The following is a 20,419-nucleotide window of genomic DNA, read 5'->3' on the forward strand; positions in this document are numbered from 1 at the left end:
ATTGCTCTGAGAGGGGGACTGGTTCTCAGAGAATCTAGCCTAGAAAAAGCATGGCTCCTACCCCACTTTGGCAGATGGGACCTTATAAGCAGGTGTGCTGCTGCATGGGGTAGAAGGGAAGGATGGCAGGCAGGTGCCTGGTCCTCACCGCCAGGGGCACAATAGAGGCCCGACCCTTCTTGGTAACAGGCTTCTCCTTCAGGGTAGTCAGGAGCAGATCCAGCAGGTCTCGGACGTCACAGCTGGGTTTTCGAAGGATCAGCTGCCTCCACATCTCTGCCCCGTTGCTAAGGAGGAAGTAGGATAGTTAGTGGTACCTAGGGCAGGGGCCGCCTGATGCAAACGGTGTCAGGGCTGGGATGCAGTGCCAACAGAATGGTATCCATGAGCGCGCCCACGAGTGGTCCTGAAAACATTCTCCATGAGGCAGGAGCCTGACAGTGATTGAGAACCTCATTTCCAGGTCTCAGACCAAGTGCTTTATCCTCAGGTAATGTATTTAGTCGGCAAACACTCATTAAGAGAGGGCATTGTGCACCAGGCGCTAAGTAAATCTCTGGGGATACAGACACAGACACTCGGAAGTGCTCAAAGTCACTGCCTTCTCCCCCTCCACAAGAGGGCATTATTCCCATTTTACAGAGGCAGAATAGAGGCTCAGGGAGGTAAAACCACCAGTGCAGGGTGCTGCTGCTAACTGCAAGATGTGACCGAATCTGATGTCTCCGAGCTGCCTCCTGGGAGTGGGAGTGGGGGTCACAGAGCCTTTTGGGGCCCCAATCTTGCCCTTACCACAGACTCCCAGGAAGCCACCCAAGCAGGAGGAGCAGCAGCAGGGGTGTTCCTGCTGTGGGCAGTTGACAGTGAGCTAAAGGGTTAATGAAACCCTTTTGCCTGAATGCAGGAGCATCTGAACCTTTCCACTCATTTCCCAACTCTGTTCCCCTGGAAACCCAATAAGATAGTATTTCAACTACGTTGCTAGGCAACGTTGCTTATGATAAAAATGGTCATGTTTGTGGCTGCTTGGTACATAACATCTGGATTAGGAGGAAGTATCAATTATCTGTAGGAACCAATGGGACAGCTAGAGCATCGCGCTTCCCAGGGACTGTGACCCTGGTAGCTGGACTAGTCTCTGAAGAGACGCAGAAGACAAGGCTCGTGTAAGAGATTCTGGTCCCTCTGAGTCCCCTGGGTCTCCTACCCTCATAGCCGAGTTCCACCTGGGAAGCATATAGGGAATAAGTAGTGAGAGGTCCTCACTCTCAGGCCATCAAGTCACGGGCAGCCCTGGTAACCCAGTGACTGTTGGTGGACTACGAAAGAAACCCCTTGGGGCTGTGTGGCTCAGGGCTAGGGCACTTGCATAGCATGGCCCTGGGTTCGATGCCCAGCACTGCAACAAGAAAAGAAGAGAAAAAGGCCCTAATGTAATCCCAGTGCCTGAAAGTAGGAGGCAGGAGGATTGCCATGAGTTTGTGGCTAGCCTGGGATATAGAATGAACACTGCACCCTCCCCCCTCTTCTCCCTGTCCCTCCAACCCCCGAGTGTGTGTGTGTGTGTGTGTGTGTGTGTGTGTGTGTGTGTGTGAGAGAGAGAGAGAGAGAGAGAGAGAGAGAGAGAGAGAGAGAGACGCTCCCCCTGGTGGGCAATGCAGTAATAGCTGGCTTCTTGGGTAGTACAGCTGGCCCTCAGGGTCCCCGCTGATCTTGACTCTGTGACTGACCTGTCCTTATCAGCACACACCCCTCTTGCACAGTTCTGCATGTGCTTCCACATTTATTCAGAAACAACCATGCCATGTAGTCCCTTCCCTGTTTCAGTCATTTAAAGAAGGGATGGATGGGCTTGTCCGACAGGCTAAAGGAAGCAAGACTTGTCACTTGTCACCATCTGGCTAGGCTCCTCTCCAGCCCAAATAAGGACCTCCATGGAGGCAGCAAGCAGGAAGCCGCCTTCTGCTCACTCACACTGTGGAACAGTTTTTCCTATGAGGAATCTGAAGACCGGAGAGGACACTTGAGCTACCCGAGACCAGCAGCTACCATTGAAGAAAGAACCCCGGACTTTGGAGTCAGATCTGAGTGTAGATCCTCACTCTAGCAATGCCTCAGTGGGTGTGGAGCCCAAGAAATGTCTCCTGAGCCTCATCAACATCTGGAGAACAGGGCTGAGGTGGGAATGAGAGACTGGATTTTCAGCACAGATCCAGCAGTGTTCAGTCCTGACGGTCATTATCACAGACTGTGTAGGAGCAGGGGAGAGCAGGGCTTCTCTGGCCTGGAAGAGTGTCTCATCCCAGGACGGGGCTGCCGCAACCCTTTGAGGGACAGAGGATAGAAGCCTCCTTGCTTGGTACCTGTCCAGTGGGAGGGGACACATGAGCAGGGCCACCACAACCTCCGTCATGAAGGAGCTGGCCAGGAAGGAGATGGGCAGCAGAGCCACCTCACGTGCCCGCGGCTCCTGGATGTGGCTCAGTTGCACGTAGATGCCCTGCAGGATTTCTGGGATCTGGAGGTCGCCATGAGCAGATGGAAGGAAGGCCCGTTGGAGAAGCAGAGAGGGACATGAGGAGCAGGGGTAGATGGGAGAAGGGCATGGGGAAGGGTAACAAGAGGGAACCAAGAAGGCAGGAGGGGGGCCCAGTACAGGAGACATGGGAAGAAAGTTCAGGGGCCTGCTGCTCCCCCTGGGAGTGAGATAGACCCCTCACTGACCCCCCCACTCCTACCAAACCTCCTTCCTAGCCCAGTGCTCAGCTCCAACCCTGTCCACAGGCAGGCAGGCTGTGCCAGGAGAAGCAGGATCCTGGGGTTCGGGGACTCCCCCAGGACAGATATCCCGGCCTCTGCCTCCAAGAGGCCTTACCACCTCCAGCGCCCTGTGGCGGTACCACTCCAGCACTGAACTGAGCGTGACCTCCGAGGCCAGCTGCATCATCTCCCCGGAGTCCTTCCCCTGAGCCTCTGAGATGTCGTTCAGGCCTTCCAAGGCTGCTAGCAGCAGGTCCTTGACCTGCTGGGGCCCCAGGAAGTCTCCAAATTCCTGAAATGTAAGTACAGAGGTCTTGACACTGCTGAGCAGGGCGGATCCCCTGAGACACACAGAAAGGCATAGATGCCACCCAACTCCAAGAGAAGGTTGTGCCAAGCACCACACGCATCCTCTGATGTCTGAATGTTAGACCCGTTGGGGAGGAGTTCCGAGGGACAGCCAGGCACCAAGGTGCTCCTGTAGCCCAAGCTGCTTGGGAGGCTGAGGCAGGAGGATTACATGAACCCAGGGGTTCGAGGGCCTGAGGAGGATAACAAGTCTCCATCTTTAAAAGAAGGAAGAGAGAGAGAGAGAGAGAGAGAGAGAGAGAGAGAGAGAGAGAGAGAGAAGGAAGCAGAAGGGGAGGGAAACAAACAGGGGTGATGTGGTCCTTGTACCCAGAATTGGCTGGCACACACCAGGGAGAAGGAAGTCATGGGCTAGAACAATGGTTCTCAAACTCCCTAATGCTTCGACCCTTTAACACAATTCCTTATGCTGTGGTGACCCCCCCCCCCAACCATGAAATTACTTCATTGCTACTTCATAACTGTAACTTTGCTACTGTCATGAGTTGGAATGTGAATATCTGATATATAGGGTATCTGATATGTGACCCCCCCCTCGTGAGGGATCATGACCCACAGACGGAGAACCTCTGGGCTAGAACATGGAGGACACCCAGAAAGACTATGCAGCTGGAGAAGGCTTCTAGTGGCAACCCCCCTTTCCCTCCCCTCCTGGCCTGGGAGCCGGGACCGCCGGTAGTCACCGCAATGACACGCAGAATGTTCTGGCACGGGCTGACAGGGTTGTAGGGCCCTAGGAAGCGCTTGTTGTTCTCATACAGCTCCTTCTTGTTGGTCTCTTCCTTGTCCTTGGTCCCTGCAGGGGAAGACGCCTTCTGAGGGACCCTGACCCGACCATGGCTTTGAACTGTCTGTCAAGCCCACACCAGCTGCACAATCCGCTTTTCACACAGTGAGCCCATGCAGGCAGCAAGTCAAGAAACAGCCCAACCATCCCCCCAGAAGCCCCTCCTCTGACTCCTCTCGGCCTCCAGGGCAACCGCTGTTCTGGTTTCTCAACTCCTAGGTAGCATCCCTTGCTTTTGAACCTTTAGTAAATGGACTCCCGTAACATCATCCCCCGCGTCTGGTTCTGCCCTGCAGCATCTGGCACTCGCTCTCATCCATTCTCAGTGTGGTGCAGTTTTCCAAGCTGGGCGAGCCTGCCGCATGTATTCCTGCCTTCCTTGACATGCACCTCTAGGCTGCTTCCAGCCCTCCTGCACAGTGCTGCTCTGAACAGATAGCATGTCTCCTGGGGAACAGATTGTCGCTTCTGCCGGGGATAGGCCAGGACAGAGATCACGGACTCAGTAGGCACAGGCTCACCCTCCGGAGACACGCGAGATCATTTCCCAGCTCTATTTCCACTATCAGTGTTCAAGAGTCCCTGCTGCTTCAGCCCAAGGCATTATGTTTCATTTTGTTATTGTTATTGATATTTATTTATTTATTTATTTTGGTTTTTAAGATAGGGCCTCACCATGTGGCCCTGGCTGGTCTGGAATTACTCTGTAGACCAGGCTGGCCTCCAGCCCACAAGCACTCTAACCATCCAATACCCATAGCTTTGCAGTACTTTCTTTTGGTGTGAGCTGTTTCTGTGTTCGGGCGGTGTTTTTATTTGGCTGGGTTTGTGTTGCTTGGCTTTGTTGAGACCCAGGGGCTCACATAATCCAGGCTGCCCTCCAACTCTCTATGCTGCTGAGGATGGCTCGGACTCCTGATCCTCCCCCTGCTCTCGTCCCCCGAGCACTGAGATTCCAGGGGGGCACTGCCATATCTAGTTCGTCCATTTCGTGTGTTTTCAGAGGCAGGGTCCCCAGTCCAGGCTGGTCTCACACTTTCCACCCAGTGCTGGGATTGTCAGCCTGCGCCGCCGCCCGCCCTCAGGCCAGCGGACGCCATTTGGGAACTCCAGCCTCTCCAGCCTCTCTGCTGCTTGTGTTCCCTCCGTGCTTTGTGTCTGACTTACTCGGGGCTTCGCTTGTTTATTTTTGCCTATTGTCTGTCTCCTGGCAACGAGAAGGTAAGCCAAAGGGAGGCGTGCTTAATGAATCTCTTTTCCAGGCTGTGTCCCCAGAGCTAGAGCAGAGCCTGGCACAGAGGGTCTTACTCTGGGTCTTCTGGAGGAGGAGACACATTTAGGGACTATGCCCTCATCAGAGCCAGGCCTGGGTCCTTCCTGGATCCACTCAATCTGCACAAGGCCCGGGCACGAGAAAGGGTCACTGAGGCAGTGTGAGAGTATAGAGCATGCTCTGCCCACAGAAGGAACTAGTGTTGTGCGGCCAGCCAGAGCCAGATCCACTCCAGCCTTGCAGTCTCCACAGATTGCCAACCCATGCTGACGGCTCCCTCCTCCAGAGCGACGGTGGCCTGGGCTCTCCCAAAGAACACAGGGCACTCAGCCCAGCCTGAATTTCAGCAGGACAGATCATACTCAAATACCTTAAAAAATGATTCACTGTGCAATTAAATTAAACCGGATGTTCGACATTTCCAGCCACCTCTGACAGCCTCCTTTTGGTCTATACTATTCCCATCCTGGGGCTGGTCAATACTGTAGGCTACCTTTCACCCACCATTTAAGAGTCATGAATGGCCCCTGGTCAGTGCAGGAATCTCTCAAGAAACATTGCCCCAAATGCTTGAAATGAGAAAGAGTGGAGACCCCAGATAGATCCCAGAAGGGGGAGGGGCATGGAGAGAAGAAAGCTCTATGTGACAAGCACCTGTGACATGGAGCCCTGAGCTGGTCTCTTCTTCTTTTTAACTTCATTTGTTTGTTTGTTTGTTTTCAAGACATGGTTTCTCCGTGTGGCTTTGGAGCCTGTCCTGAAACTTGCTCTGTAGCCCAGGCTGGCCTCGAACTCACAGAGATCCCCCTGCCTCTGCTGTGGCTCACGCCTTTGATCCCAGCACTCGGGAGATAACTATGCTGGGGAAGAACACAGGACCCCGCCCTCCCCTCTTAGTATCACAGTCTAGTAGGAAAGATGGACAAAAGGAGAAGACATCCATCCTGCCTGGGCACCCGTGGTCCCAGGGGAAGGAGAAATTAAGGTTGGAACAATATGGAAAAGCTCAGCTAGTGAAGAGCAGCTTCCATCAAGATAGACTTGCTGTCTAGACAGGGCAGGGCAGTACATGCCTTTAGTCCCAGTACTTGAGAGGCTAAGGCAGGAGGATTAAAAGTTGGCGGCCAGCTCCAGCTACATAGTAAGACCCTGTCTCTAAAACAAAACAAACATTAAAAATAAATCCTAGTCTGTGCGTCGGCCCCTGGTTCCATGGAGATGAGGATTTCACATCAGCTCCCAATCCTGGCCTGACCCTGGCTACCTGCCTCCAGCTGCCCAATGGTACCGCCACGCTTCCCTCCCAAGCTGTACAGCTGCCAGGGACCTGACGCGGGGCATACGTTTCTGGAGATCCAGGATAGTGTAGAGGATAGTGATGCCATCCAGAGCCTCCCGGCCGATCTCTTCATCAGGATCCCCAATACGAAGAAGGAGCCTCCCCAGCAGCAGACCCAGTGCTGGGAACCCCGAGGACATCTGTTAGTGTCATAACCACAGGGAGGGCGTCTGTAGCTACACAGTGCAGGGTAAGCAGACCCAGATGGTCTACCAGCTGAGGAGGGTCACCAGAGTGTCCACCCCTCCGGGAACACTCACGAAGAAAGGCAGGGTCACAAGCGTGTGGTTCAAGACAGAGACGTTGCTGTTCACAGCCCGTGCTCGTTCATGGGCCTTCCCAGAGTTCATCCAGGGCCCTAGGGGCTGTGGGGGTAAGGGAGTCAGAGACTCTGCTGCCATTGGATGCCAGCCTCTGCTGTCCAATGGGTAAGCCAATAATCTACAAGAATTCTCCAGAAGGAGAAGGCAATTTGCCATAGTCCTCCTCCTTCTCTGGTGGCTCGGTGACAGATGGGGTTTGAGCTGAGAATAGGACTCAGACCAGAGGAAGGGAGAGGGGTCAGGGAGGAGAGATGAACGGGAAAGAGACAGGGATAAGGGTGGAGAAAGGGGGTGAGGCAAACGCAGGAGCTGCAAGGGGTGGCTGAAAGAACATGGCAGACCGTGAAAGGGCGGAGGTCCAGGCCTGGGACCCCAGCCACGCAGGAGGCTGAGACAAGAGGATCGAAAGTTCAAGGCCACACTGGGCAACTCACTGAGACAGTGTCTACAGATTAAAAGTTTTAAAAAGGGCTAGGGGTGTAGCTCGGTGGCAGAGCTTGCCTAGGAGGTGTGAGGGCTTAGGTCCAGTCCTCAGGATCACCAAAAACTCAATGAAAGGTCACAAAATCTGACAGAAGGAGAGCACTGGTTCAAGATGATATCCTGAAGTCAAGCCACGCCTTTGGGGTCCACCTCCCACTTCTACTGAGCTGTTTTCCTGTTTCCCTCCCCCCCTCCCCCTCCCTCCCCCCCTCCCCCTCCCTCCCCATGCCCTGCACCTCCAAAATGCTCTTCAGTCCAGCAGGGGTAGGGTCTTCAATAAAGAGGGCATTGAGCAGTTTCTGCAAGGAATCTAAGGTCTGGTGGTAGAGCGTCTGTAGACAGAAGGAGGACAGAGCTGTGGGGGCCCCCAGCACATCTGCCAGCCCCGGATGGGTGGGTCCCGGAGGAGGGTGCACTTGGACTCCAAAAAGCTGCTTTCGGGCCCCACCACTGTACCTCAGCTAATATACAAGATCGGGCCAATTACTTCCTCTCTCTAACAAATTGGGGATTAGTGTCCCCGGACTTCCTACCTTCCCACCCTCCCCAGGCGGGTGGCGGAGCAGAGGCCTGGCATCCGCTGCCTGGCACGAGCCAGACAAGTGCCTCGTCATCCGAGCATCCTCCCTCCCTTTCTCTTTGAGCTGTTTTTCTCACTTTACAAATCCAGGGACACTTGTCCGAGGTCACACAGCAGGGAACAAAGGGTCAGCTCCCCCGAGACTGTCAGAGCTGGAGAGCTGCCAGGCCCATCTGGCTCTTACCCTCTCCAGAGTGCTCTGCCCCTTGGCTGAACTGTTACTTCTAGACCCACCTAGATCCGCAGGTGACCCTTTGGGAAGCCACCTCTCCCCTGCCCAGGTGCCTCATCATTTGCCCAAGCTACGGTCTTGACATTGCTCTGTGCGTACAGGCAAGGCTGAGTGGTGGGTTCAAACTGCTCCGGCAAGACCCTCTCTTCCTTACTTGCTCTCCTTCTGCTGGCTCCCCAAGTCTATCCCCTGGGTTGTCATTGTCCCAGCTTCCTAATTCCACTCTAGAGCCAGCGGCCCTTAGGATGACACCACAGCCACCCAGCCAGCCCTCCAGCTAACTACCTCCTCCTTCCTGCCCACCGCTGCGGCTCGTTAGGTACCACTGCCCTCTGCTGGCAGTACTTATCACTACAAGATGTGCTTTCCACAGCAAGGATTCTGGCCCGTTGTTTTGGATTCTCTCAGGGTACCAACTTGAGAACCCAGAACCCAGAGGCGATCTGTCTGTGTGGTCTGACTCCTACCATTCCAAGCTCTCTTCTCAGAGTCCCTGTCTCACCCTTCAGGCTCCAGTCACACGGCCTCTTGTCGTCCCGGCAGTTGGCATGGGTTCTGTACAGGTTCTTTCCGCCACCCTCTTTCAGGGAATCACAACATCACCTATCCTCCCTAGGCCATGTCCCTCATCCATACTCTTTTTGGTACCCCATAATTTATGCCTGCAGCACTGACCATCCCCTGAGATTTTGCATTTGACTGATTTTTTTTTTCGATAGCGTTCATCTCTTCCACCCTCACACTGCTGCAAAACTACCATCGTGATGTGGAGAGGGACGTGGTGAATGCCTGCTGAGAGAAAGGCGGGCCAAAAGAGCTGAGCTCCCTCTCACTCAGCCTCCCGCCTGACCCGCCTGACCCGCCTGACTCTCCCTGCATCCTACAGCTAAGCCCCACCCCTACTGGTACCTCTAGGAATAACTCTGCAGAGGCTTAATGATGCTCGCCCCCTTTAAAGGGCTGTTCCTCCAGGTCTCTGCCCAGTTTTCCCAGTCCTCTTCCATATGGCCCAGTCCTCAGTCCTACCCTCCGACCCTGGCCCCGTCCTATGACTTTGCAGCCTCTGTCTACCTCCCTGACACAGGACGGGGCTTACAAGTGGACGGAGCCCTCCTAGGGAGCCACGACTGCAATAGTTCACTCATTGCTGAACAGTTATCCAGCACCCGTTCAGACTGATACAGGTGAGGTGAGTTATTCCAGGCCAACAGCCAAGGAGTGTGTTGGGGGGGGGGGCGGTGGACTATCTATAGAAAGCCCCTACGCATCCCTGTGAGTTGTCCCTTCTGGGGATGTCCCCAACCTAAAGACCCACCCGGAGGGCCCCGCTCACCTGGATGACTTCTGCCTTGGCCTCGTCTTTCTCCTGCATGGCCTGCACGGAGGGCAGTGAGAAGACGCTCCGCACACAGGTGCTCACCAGCTCCACCCTCTCCCGCACATTCAGGATGGGCTTGGTGTGGCTGGGCGAGAGAGGAGGCAGGGTGTGGAGTGAGGAGGGGCAGGGGCAAGGACGCAGTGGGGAAGAGGGGTATCTGAGTCAGCCAGGCCACCTGGGATAAGGTGAGATTCGAGCAAGGGTGTGGAGGTGACGTGCTCCATGGGGACCGGGCAGGGGGAGAGGGAAAGGCTCGGAATGGACAGAGGCATGGGAGAAGGGGCAGCAGAGCTTGGAAGGGAGAGACAAGAGCGGCGGATACCTCAGCTGTGTCAGGATCTCCATGGCTTGCCGGCGGGCAGGGCTCAAGAGGGAATCCAAGGGTTCCTCCTGAATCTGCTTCTGGGTGGGGAGCACAGAGCCAGTGAGAGCCAGCTGTGGCTGACTCCCACGCTCCGACAGCAGGTCATGCAGGCCAAGACCACTCAGCACTCAGCACCCTGGTTTGTACATCATCCCGCGTGCAGAGCTCAGTGAGGATGGTTCCCATGGTGCCCTTCAGGTGACTGACAGCTAAACCATGGGACCGACCCAAGTAAGGAGCACCAGGTTTGGCCACTGAAAGCTGTCCAGTCGAATTCCTCAGACATCCTCCTACTTGTCACTTTACATCTAACATCTGCACACAGTAGGTGTTCGATTAGTGTCAGTTAAAGTTAAGTATTATGCCTTGCGTATGGGCAGATGTGTGTGTGTGTGTGTGTGTGTGTGTGTGTGTGTGTGTGTGTGTGTTCCTGTGCACATGTATGCAGAGGCCAGGGGTACCATTCTTCAGGAGCCACACACCTTGGTTTTTGAGGCAAGGGCTCTCCCTGGGATCCAGAGCTGGTCAGTTAGGCTGGTCTGATTGGCCGGAGTGCCTGTATGTTTCCTCAGTACTGAGATTACAAATGTGTGTCACCACGCCTGCTTTTCATGTGTGCTCTGGGGTTCGAACTCAGGAACTCTTTCTGATGAGGCCAACACTGCTGTCTGAGCTGGGCCCCCTAACCCCCCCCCTCTCTCTTTAAGGACCACAAAGCCAAAGGTAACTGTGTAAGCCTCCGTGGTGAGTGGTGCCCAGTTCATCCGAATGGGTAGTAAAGAGGAGGCTGCTTTCGGGAACCCTCTTAAGTTGCCCATCCGGAGGGGCCTCTGAGGGTCGATAATGACTGCTCTCAGCTGCACAGACTTCGCAATGGACCAGCTAATGGGTCGTGTCCTCCCACAAGCAAAGCTACCAGCACAGTCTCACCCATTTATGAGACGGGAAGAGTGAGGCTCGGAGAAGGGAAATAGCTTGCTCACACTCCCTCTTGGCAGGTGGGGGCAGTAAAAGGTGGGGAAACTTAGCTTCAAGCCCAAGAGGGCCACCTCCTGCTGCTGTCCTCTTCCCAGCTCCCTCCAGCTGTCTCACCGACTGGAGGACTCGGGAACTCCACCCCAGTACCACAGTCCCGCCTGTACAGGCTCCCGTACCATCATCATCTTCATCGTTGTCTCCTTTTCTTTCATTTCCGTCTCATCCTGATTCTTCTGGAAAGTGATGATCTCTCCCTGCAGGGCCGTGGGAAGCAGAACCACAGAGTGAGACTTTCCCTGAGTCCTGCCATCCACCTGGGCAGCGTATACAGCACCCTCTAGCTACCTAGCACACACAGCTCTTCCCCATCCGCCCAACCCTGGCATTGACCCATGTCTTAAGTCTGGTTTCCATTGCTGTGATAAAATACCCCAACAAAACCTGGCATAGTAACGCACGCCTTTAATCTCAGCCCTCGGGAGGCAGAGGCAGGCGGGTCTCTGTGAGGCCAGCCTGGTCTACAGAGCAAGTTCCAAGACTGCCAGAGCTACCCAGGGAGACCCTATCTCAAAGAAACCAAAGTAAATAAACAAGTATAAATACCCCGACAAAAAACAACTTAAGGGAGAAAGGATTTATTCTGGCTCACAGTTCAGGGTACAGTTCATCGTGATGGTGAAGTCACAGGACAGACATTTTAGACTAGTGGTCACATGACATCTACAGACAAGGAGCAGAGAGCAAAGAATTCGTGCAGTCAAGTGCTTAGCTCCTTTCCCCCATCTCAGGACAGTCCAGGATCCCTGCCTAGGGAATGATGCTACCCACAATGGGCAGGTACTCAACTGATGTAATCAAGATAATCCCTCACAGATGTACACACACGGTCTAGACACTCTCTCTGAGACTCTCTTCCCAGATGATTCTTGGTTATGACAGACTGGCAACTAAAACTATCACAACCCAAGAGAAGGGACATGCTTCTGCAGGGGGTATCTGGGAAGATGAAGATTAGTGAAAAACCTTGATGGTGGGATGGGAAGTATGCATTTGGAAGACCAGATGGGAGGGGCAATAAAGCACCCCTCCCTCTATAGTTAACTAAAGGAGGATGGAAAGCATCCAGACACCTCAACCTGAAATTCTACCATCAGTAACACCTCTTCAGAGCCTTTTGGTAAATTCCAGTCAGATTAAGGCATTCTGCTACCGGAGAGATGGGGCACATCAGCCTGTGTCAACCACTGATTCCCATCATCTTAAGGAGGAAGACAAGATCGCAGGAAACAAATAGCCTCACATTCCACAGTGAAGAAAAAAAGACGCCTTGATCTGCTGCAGACTATGCAAAGTTAATGGCCACAGGTTCTTTTCGACTTGTCCCATCAGTGGACAGAACCTCCTTGCGCTCTGACTCAGACTGTCGTGAAAGGGACGTGTGTCAGGGTTTGTCCCAGGGCACACCTTTCCTTTCTGGAACCCAGACACCATGCTGGAAGGAAACCCAGGCTAGACTAAGGAGGGATGAGGCCATGCAGAGAGGGAGCCTGGCAAGTCTCAGCCCCCCTAAGAGATCTGTCTGTACAATGTAGAGCGGAGCAACCACCCGGCTGAGTCCCATCAAACTGCAGCCTGGAGAAGGTAACTCTGCAGATCCTTACCCCTCCCAGCAGCGGACTGAACTAAACTGCTTGGGGTTCTTAATCTCAGTTTGGAAAGGGAGACGGGTGTCAGTTTAGGATGAATATTCAGAGATGGCTGCTCACACGAGTGGACATTCAGGCTTATTCAAGAATAAGGGCAAATGTCTATTTCCCCAGACTGAAATATCGGGTCGCCTTTCTGTGCTTGGAGTTAGAATTAGCATCCTGCACATTGTAGGGCCCTGTGGAGCTCACTGAATGATGGCGGTGACGGCCTTCCCTGTTCTAGCACTGAGCTTGGGTCTGAAGGGCCTCATTCAACTTCACTGGGCCCATTCCATAGAGGAGGAGGCTGCCCCTGAGCCCAGACCCATCCACCACATCCACACATGTGTCACGCTTATGTCTAATCCTCCTGGCCTGGCCTTCTCAGCTGCACAGCCCAGACCTGGGTTAGCCCTGATTACTTACTCAGGAAAAAACGATTTCTAGCCTTTCTGTCCCTTTCAGAGCCCCTCCCACAAGACATTCAGTTGTTCAAGACTTCCATTTAGAACCTACTATATGCTGAGCACTGCTCGGCCTGCCGAAGGCTCAGCTGTAAGACAGACAAGGATCCCTGGCCTGGGGAAGGCTCCAGTGGGAGAGACTGTCTCCCTCACGCTCGTGTTTGGAGAGCTCCATCCGCAGCTGGTGACGCTGTGAGGGGAGGCTGTGGAGCTGTTTCCTGGCCTTCTGGATGTGCAGTGTCTGCCATCCACTCCCACTGCCATAAACTGAGCTGTTCTCCCCGCCCCCTCCCCGCCCCCTCCTCGCCCCCACCCCTTACCCCCGGACTGTGACCGCTGGAAACCCTCTGAATCTCTGAGCCAAAATAAACTTTTCTCCCTTAAACCGTTTCTGTCTGGTCTTTTGGTCCCAGTGGCACAAAGGAAACTCCAGAGGAGCTGGTGACCCCTCCGGACTTCAGACAGCGTACAGTTCCCCCCGAGGGAGAAGAGATGCCGCAGAGGGGTGGGCGGGGCCAACCCTGGGCTGGGTGTGGTGGCTCGCACCTGGTGTCTCACCCCTCCGGGGGCAGAGGCAGGAGGATTGCTACAAGCTCAGTGCCAGCCTGTTCTACATATCAAGCTCCAGACCAGCTAGGCTAAATAGCAAGACTCCACCTGAAAAGGGGGGGATGGGCAAGGAGGGCGGGATGGGGGAGGGGAAGGAGGAGGGAGGGGAAAGAGGGCGTGGAGTTGAGCATACCTGAGCTGTGTCGTTCTCATCCTCTCTCTTCTCTGGCGAGTTGACCTTCACATCTTCAGAGGTTCCTGCACATCACAGGTTCAGGGAGAGAGGGAAAAGCAGAGCGTGGTGCCCTCAGGATGCCATAGTCCTATCTCTCCTCCCCAGTGGGTCCCTCCAGTCCTCACTCCCTCTCACCAGACCAAGAAAGCTTGGAAAAATGTAAATTAGCTCGTGCCACGGACCCTCCCTAGAAGCCTTCAGTGATGCTCCATGTCTTTGATTTTGCTATTGTGGCCCTGCCTGGTCAGTCTCCCCGTCCACGTCCCTAGCTTTATCTCCCTGCTCTCTCCTCCATCCCTGGCTCTGTCTATACTGGCCTCTGTCCAGTTCCAGGCAAGCTCGTGGTCAGGTGGTTTTCTCTACTCCAGCTGCTCTTCCCCAGGGTTCCCATTTTTAGGCCTCACCTTGCCTGTTGCCCCTCTCAGAGGCCTCTCCTGGCCCCCAGGATAAGAGAAAGCACATGTGTCCCCCCCCAGCATAGCCTGTTCCTGTCCTTCAGGGCTTGTTACAGTGGCTGATTGCTGTTTTCTCAGCCCAGATCCCTTGCCTTGCTTTGGGTGAAAGAGTCCCTGTCTTTCCTGCAGGTCCCTATTCCCAGCAATTAGGTCAAACCCCACCCATTCTCCTTTTCAAAGAGGGATTGGTCTGCAACCCAAGCTTGGCCAATGTAGAGTGTCCCATTCTCCTAACCGACAGGACCAGCGATGGGTACTTAGCTGAGGAAGGTCAATAAAAGCCTTCTGTTTAAGGGGACACCGGTGGAGAACAGATTTCTAGCCATCTGAGGTCACAGCCACCAGGGTCTGGGAGAGCTGGGATTCAGGGGGATCTTGAACGGCCAGAGGCTGCTGGAGGGCTAGCCATGGGGGAAGAGGACACACTGGCACAAGACATTGACTGCTAACTACTGTTCACTGAAAACAGCAAGGCTCCCAGGAGAAATGGCAGGTCCCAGGGAACTTTGGGATGAGCCTGGAACATCTGGCCCCAGAAAGCAAGAAAGAGGGCTCAGAGGCAGATGGAAGAACGTACGTGTTTACCTAGAGGGAGTTTCTGCTGGTCGGACTAAGGAAATCTTATCAACATAACTAATGAGAGCAACTGGTTTCGAGCCCTTAAATAAACCAGAACACGACACAAAGAAACACACCCCTAAGCCGGAAGTGTGGAGTAGTGGGATAATCCTGTGTTTTCAAAGCCCCCTCACTGCAAGCTATTACAAGGGAAAACAATGCTGTCCAGTGGAGAGCCCCAGGGCAGGCCTCTTATCAGACGATGGCGTGACCAGCCATCAAGAATCAAAACCGTGAGCCTCCAGAGGGGCACGGGGAGAAAGCCACCATGGCTGCCCAGCTATTCCGGCCAGCGCTGCAGGACCCGAATGGTGCCAGCCCACAGTCTTACATGCATCAAGGAAAAGAAAGGCAGGGAAGACCAAGAACAGAAGGAGGCGGAGCAGGACAGACAGAATGACAAGACTCTGAACTGGAGCCTGAGCTAAGAGTACGGTGCTGAGAGAGTTGGCCACACTTGAATAGGGTGTGAGAATCCGGTGGAGCGACATATAAATATTAATGCCTTATTTACGGTGATTATATTTTGTGCTTTTTTTTTTTATTTTGGGTAAGAAATGTGCTGAAAATTTAGGGGTGATGGGGCACCACTTGGCAGCTTTCTAACAAGTGATTCAGGAAAAAGAAAGATTTTAATGATGTGCTTTCGACAAGTGTGTAGGCCTTTTTAAAAAACCATATTAAAAGCATCAAAGGGCTGATGATGGTTTCCTGGACAAAGCACTCGCTGAGTTCAGATCCCTGGCACCCACACAGATGCAGTCAGAGTCTCAGGAGGTGGAGAGGGGATCCCAGGAGCAAGCTGGACTGGCCATATAGACAACCTCCGTGTTCAGTTGAGACCCTGCTTCAGTGGATAAGATAAAGAGCAGTCAGGAAAGACTCCTGATGTCAGCTTCAGCCATCAAAACTCATGTGTACCCACACACATGTGAACAGGCACATACATGCACATATACCACATGTACATATATTTTAAAAAAAACCTAACGAACAAAAAATATTTAAAGAGCTGGGGAGATAATTCAGTTAATAAAGTGCCTGCCATACAGACACGAGGATCTGAGTCCAATCACCCCAAAACACACACACACACACACACACAGGAGATAATTCAGTTAGTAAAGTGCCTGCCATACAGACACGAGGATCTGAGTTCAGTCACCCTCCCCCCACACACACACACATGCACGCACGCACGCGCACGCGCACACACACACGCACACGAATACGTACATACAACAGACACACATGTAGTATGTGCCTACTCTGTGACCACACTGTTCTAGGTGTATCCAATAAAAGTGAACAGAGACTCAGGCATGGCAGCACACATCTGGAATCCCAGAATTCAATAGGCTAACGCAGAAGGATCATGAGTTCCAAGACAACCTGGGCTAGAGAGCAAAACCCTGTATTGTATACATTTTTAAAAATTCTCTCTCTCTCTCTCTCTCTCTCTCTCTCTCTCTCTCTCTCTCTCTCTCTCCCCTCTGAATAAAGAATTGCAGGTCTTGGACATACTATGCACGTGTTCTATTACTTTATAAATAAAAATATTTAAAACCAAGCATGGCGGCTCATGCTTGTAATCCCAGCATTTGGGAGACCTGAAGCAGGAGGATTGATGTGAATCTAAGACCAATCGAGACTACCCAGTGGATTTCAGGTTACCTGGGCTGCAGAGTGAGACCCTGTCTCAGAGAGGAAGGAGAAGGGGCGGAGAGACAGAGAGAGGGAGGAGAAAAGAAAAATGGGCAAAGGATTTGGAATAGAGATCTCTCCAGAGAAGGCATACAAATGGCCAGTCAGCGTATAAGAAGCCCCTCGGCGTCCGATGTCATTCCGCATCCTAAAAGTTAGCTGTTACTGTGGAGGAAAGAAAACAAAAGGCAGACATGCCTCACACCTGTCCCCTGGCGAGGGACTCTGCTACCAAGGCCCAGTCTCTGGCACAGGCAGCTCCATGTTGTTTCTGCTTCTCCTCCGGGCTCTCCTTGGTCTCTCTTCCCTACAGTGACCGTAGTCCCAGTAACTCCAGGCCTGACGAAGACATTAAGATAAAGGACCCAAACCACCCCACACAACGGGGTAGTTTCTCGGCACCAACCAAGTTCTCTGCATGGCGGTTCCTGAGATAATGAAGGAAGTAACTATCAAGCAGACTATGGCCAGCCCAAGCAGACCTGGATTCCCACCATGGAAACCCCCAGCTCTCCCAACCCAAACCTTTGTTTTCCGTCCCTGTGGAACATTAAAACTGCTGAGAGCACCCAGACAAGTCCCAGCCCATGAGACCTCCTTTCCTCCCCATGGGCTTCCTTGAGAATAAAGCTCCTTTCTTGCCTTCATGGCTGCTCGACTTGGACTGTCTTGGGAAAGTGTCATGACACTTCACTGGGACTTCCTAGATGCAGGCCTTTGCCCTACCTAACTCTGGCAATAGCAGCATTATTTAAAATAACTGGAAGGGAGCCAGTGAGATGACCCAGCTGGTCAAGGTGTTTGCCTCCAAGCCTGATGGTCTACGTTCGATCCTGGGACCCACATGGTAGAGAGAACAGACTCCTGCAAATTGTTCTCTGACCTCCACACATGCGCTGTGGCATACAACCAATCAATCAATAAAGATAACTTTAAATTTTTTAAACAGCCCACAGAGGGCTGCGGATGTGTTTCGGCTGATGGAATGCTTCCCAAGCATGTACAAAGCCCTGAGTATGATCCTCACCATACAAAACCAGGTGTGCTGGTCCATGTATGTAATCCCCAAACTCCAGAGGTGGGAGACAGGGATCAGAAGTTCAAGGGCACTCAAGGACAGTCTAGGGTACAAGAGACCCTGCCTGTTAAGAGAAAGAGAGGAAGATGGAGACAGAGAGACAGAGAGAGGGAGGGAGGGAGGGAGGGAGGGAGAGAGAGAGAGAGAGAGAGAGAGAGAGAGAGAGAGAGAGAGAGAGAGAAATACAGAGGAAACTCAAGTGCGTCAGTATGTCACCTTGCCGAGGTGACTCAGCTGAGCTTCTATCCTGCCCTGATCTGGCTTATCTTCGGTTGTTGTCTGTGGGCCAGCAGTCTCTTCAGGTGGACCAGCCCAAACCAGTGAAATCTAACTGCCAGACAACCTCTAACTTTATCACAATCCATCTCCATGCTAAATCCTGAAGTCCTGAGCACACACACCACCACCATTACCATGACAGCTAACAGCTGCTGTGAGAACAACCAGGAAAACAGTAAAAAGAACAAAAAGAAATTCCCAGCCATTTTCTACTGATTCTCAGAAGAGATTGAGTATTTCTCTTTTCCTCAGCCCGTCTCTCCTCTCATTTCTTCACATCTATGACTTCTCCACTGTCAACAAGTCAAGAAGCTGGTCTGTGAGTCTTCCTCCTTGCTTCTCCTACATCCAGCCATCTTCACATGGGCATAGAGGCATTGAGGAAACCAAGGCAGGAAGACTGAGATTAGAGTCTAGTCAGAGCTACACAGCAAGAACACACCTTGCTCTATTGGTCAATCAAGGATCAGTTTCCTTGGTTCCATGGTTCCCAAAAGTAAAAAGGACCTAATTTGAGGTATAAATAATTGGTAACTGCTGCGGGCCACAGGAATTTATCATAAGAACTCAGCTGGTTATGGCAAAGTCACTACCTGGAGGAATCAGGAAATTCCTCCAGAGGAAGCCAAATCCCAAGGAGCTTTTGGTGTTACTTGGCTTGTTATGTATCAGCTGTCTTCTGTTATGAAAATCATGTGTGCCTTCATAGTTTTCCCAATTGATTTTTCCCTAAGAAGGGCTAACACTCTCTGGACATACACATTCCAGGTATTTGGAGAACAACCTCAGGAAGGGCTTCTTCTGGAATCAGATATCTCCCTTAGCCACTTTCAAAGACTAACAGTAATAACAGTCCACATGCAAGTCTCCTGATTTAAGGTCAATTCCACAAGAAGACACTGCCTAGGTCAGGTGGATGTTAAGTAATACCTTTACCCAATTTAGCTCGGACCCTCCCTTCTTACAGCCTTACTAACTTTATAGACCTGTAACTCCTTATCTAACCACTTCTAGGAATATTTAGAGAACCTTCTGTGCTAACAGCTATGGAGGCCAGAACTCCAGTTCAAGCCTCCCTGTAATTATCATCATTGGCAGCATCCAGCCAGGTTCATCCCCAGATGGAGGAAAGTACCTTATCAGGGATACCTCTGTACTCGCTAAGAACAGACTTAAGCATCCAGGCTTCCCATGTGAGAAGGCCTAGCGGATGTGCCAATTAAGCTTAACTTCCTCCTTTCCCATATTTTACCTCTAGTTCCAGATCTCCCCTTAACTATAACCAGAGGCATCTAGCTGTACACAGGTTGCCTAGCGACCAAGCACACTTTCCCCACCCTGCAGAAAAATGGCAGATAGCGTGGACAGATAGGAGTCACAAGAGAAAAGAAGGCAGTTTTATTTTCTCCAATTGATCTAGCAACTTATAGATTCTTAACATTTTCTACCAATCACATTTAAGATTATAGTTGTGCACATAAGATCCTTCTTCTTAGATATTACCCGAATTTAGCCTTTAGTTAATTCATTAGTCACTTCCCCTTTGGGTTGCAAATGATAATTAACAATTACTGCCCCTCTTTGTGATTCTTATCACCCCTCCGCTTGACCCTGGAAGCCTGACAATCACTGCCTGAGGAAATTCAGGCCAGTGACCTGGGTGGAGGGGAGGACTGTGATTGTTTGGGTATATAACTGTAAAGCTAGAGACGGATGAGGAATTAAAGTGAATGGACTAAAGAGCTCGGTGTGCTGAGATTCTATTTCCCGAAAATAGTCCTCGACATTAGTAGTTCTCTCTCCTGAGCCCCTGGGATGTATGATATTAAGGTTGGTCCCTCTAATATTATACAAGAGGTAACAAATAGATATAAACAAAATGTAGATATCCACAGGAGAGAACACTTCCAGACACAAGAATGAAGTGCTGGGGCTGGAGAGATGGCTCAGAGGTAAAGAACACTGACTATTCTTCCAGAGGTCCTGAGTTCAATTCCCAGCACCCATATGGTGGCTCACAAACATCTGTAATGAGATCTGGCTCCCTCTTCTGGCCTGCAGGGATACATGCAAACAGAACTCTGTATACATAATAAATAAATAAATCTTTTTTTAAAAAAAAAAAAGAATGAAGTGCTGAGTTGGCAGGTGATGAGACAAGCCTTTGATCCCAGCACTCGGGAGACAGAGGCAGGTGGATCTGAGTTCAAGGCCAGCCTGGACAACAGAGCAAATTCCAGGACAGCCAGGACTACACAGAGAAACCCTGTTTTGAACCCCTACCTCCCCAAAAAGGAATGAAGGGCTGGCCCACACTACAGTAGGAGTGAAATTTAAAAACGCGTTGCTGTGTGAAATCATCACAAAGAGTCACAAATAATATAACTTCACTCATATAAAATGTCAAGCCTTGGGATGTAGCTCAGTGAGCAGGACACTTGTGTAACATGTCCAAGGCCCTGGGTTCAATCCTTAGCACAAAA

The 20,419-nt window shown here is 52.1% G+C and overlaps 1 protein-coding gene across 4 annotated transcripts in view; it reads right to left on the bottom strand.

The window, feature by feature from the left end:
• Mroh7 (maestro heat like repeat family member 7) overlaps positions 1-20,419 on the bottom strand; it is a 51,317-nt gene that overhangs the window by 21,890 nt on the left and 9,008 nt on the right. For 2 of the 4 annotated variants that reach the window (XM_006977703.4, XM_076564642.1), the window contains 11 exons: positions 13,761-13,825; positions 11,043-11,120; positions 9,847-9,926; positions 9,480-9,609; positions 7,571-7,666; positions 6,789-6,893; positions 6,533-6,668; positions 3,813-3,925; positions 2,876-3,052; positions 2,364-2,518; positions 149-287 (listed from right to left, as the gene is read on the bottom strand). In XM_006977703.4, the coding sequence (XP_006977765.1) occupies positions 149-287; positions 2,364-2,518; positions 2,876-3,052; positions 3,813-3,925; positions 6,533-6,668; positions 6,789-6,893; positions 7,571-7,666; positions 9,480-9,609; positions 9,847-9,926; positions 11,043-11,120; positions 13,761-13,825 (1,274 nt within the window). The remainder of the gene's footprint in view (positions 1-148; positions 288-2,363; positions 2,519-2,875; positions 3,053-3,812; positions 3,926-6,532; positions 6,669-6,788; positions 6,894-7,570; positions 7,667-9,479; positions 9,610-9,846; positions 9,927-11,042; positions 11,121-13,760; positions 13,826-20,419) is intronic. The other 2 variants (XM_076564641.1, XM_076564643.1) reach the window with 1 other exon arrangement.

The sequence above is a fragment of the Peromyscus maniculatus genome, chromosome 2 (genome assembly GCF_049852395.1).
Source record: "Peromyscus maniculatus bairdii isolate BWxNUB_F1_BW_parent chromosome 2, HU_Pman_BW_mat_3.1, whole genome shotgun sequence".
Taxonomy (NCBI): domain Eukaryota; kingdom Metazoa; phylum Chordata; class Mammalia; order Rodentia; family Cricetidae; genus Peromyscus; species Peromyscus maniculatus.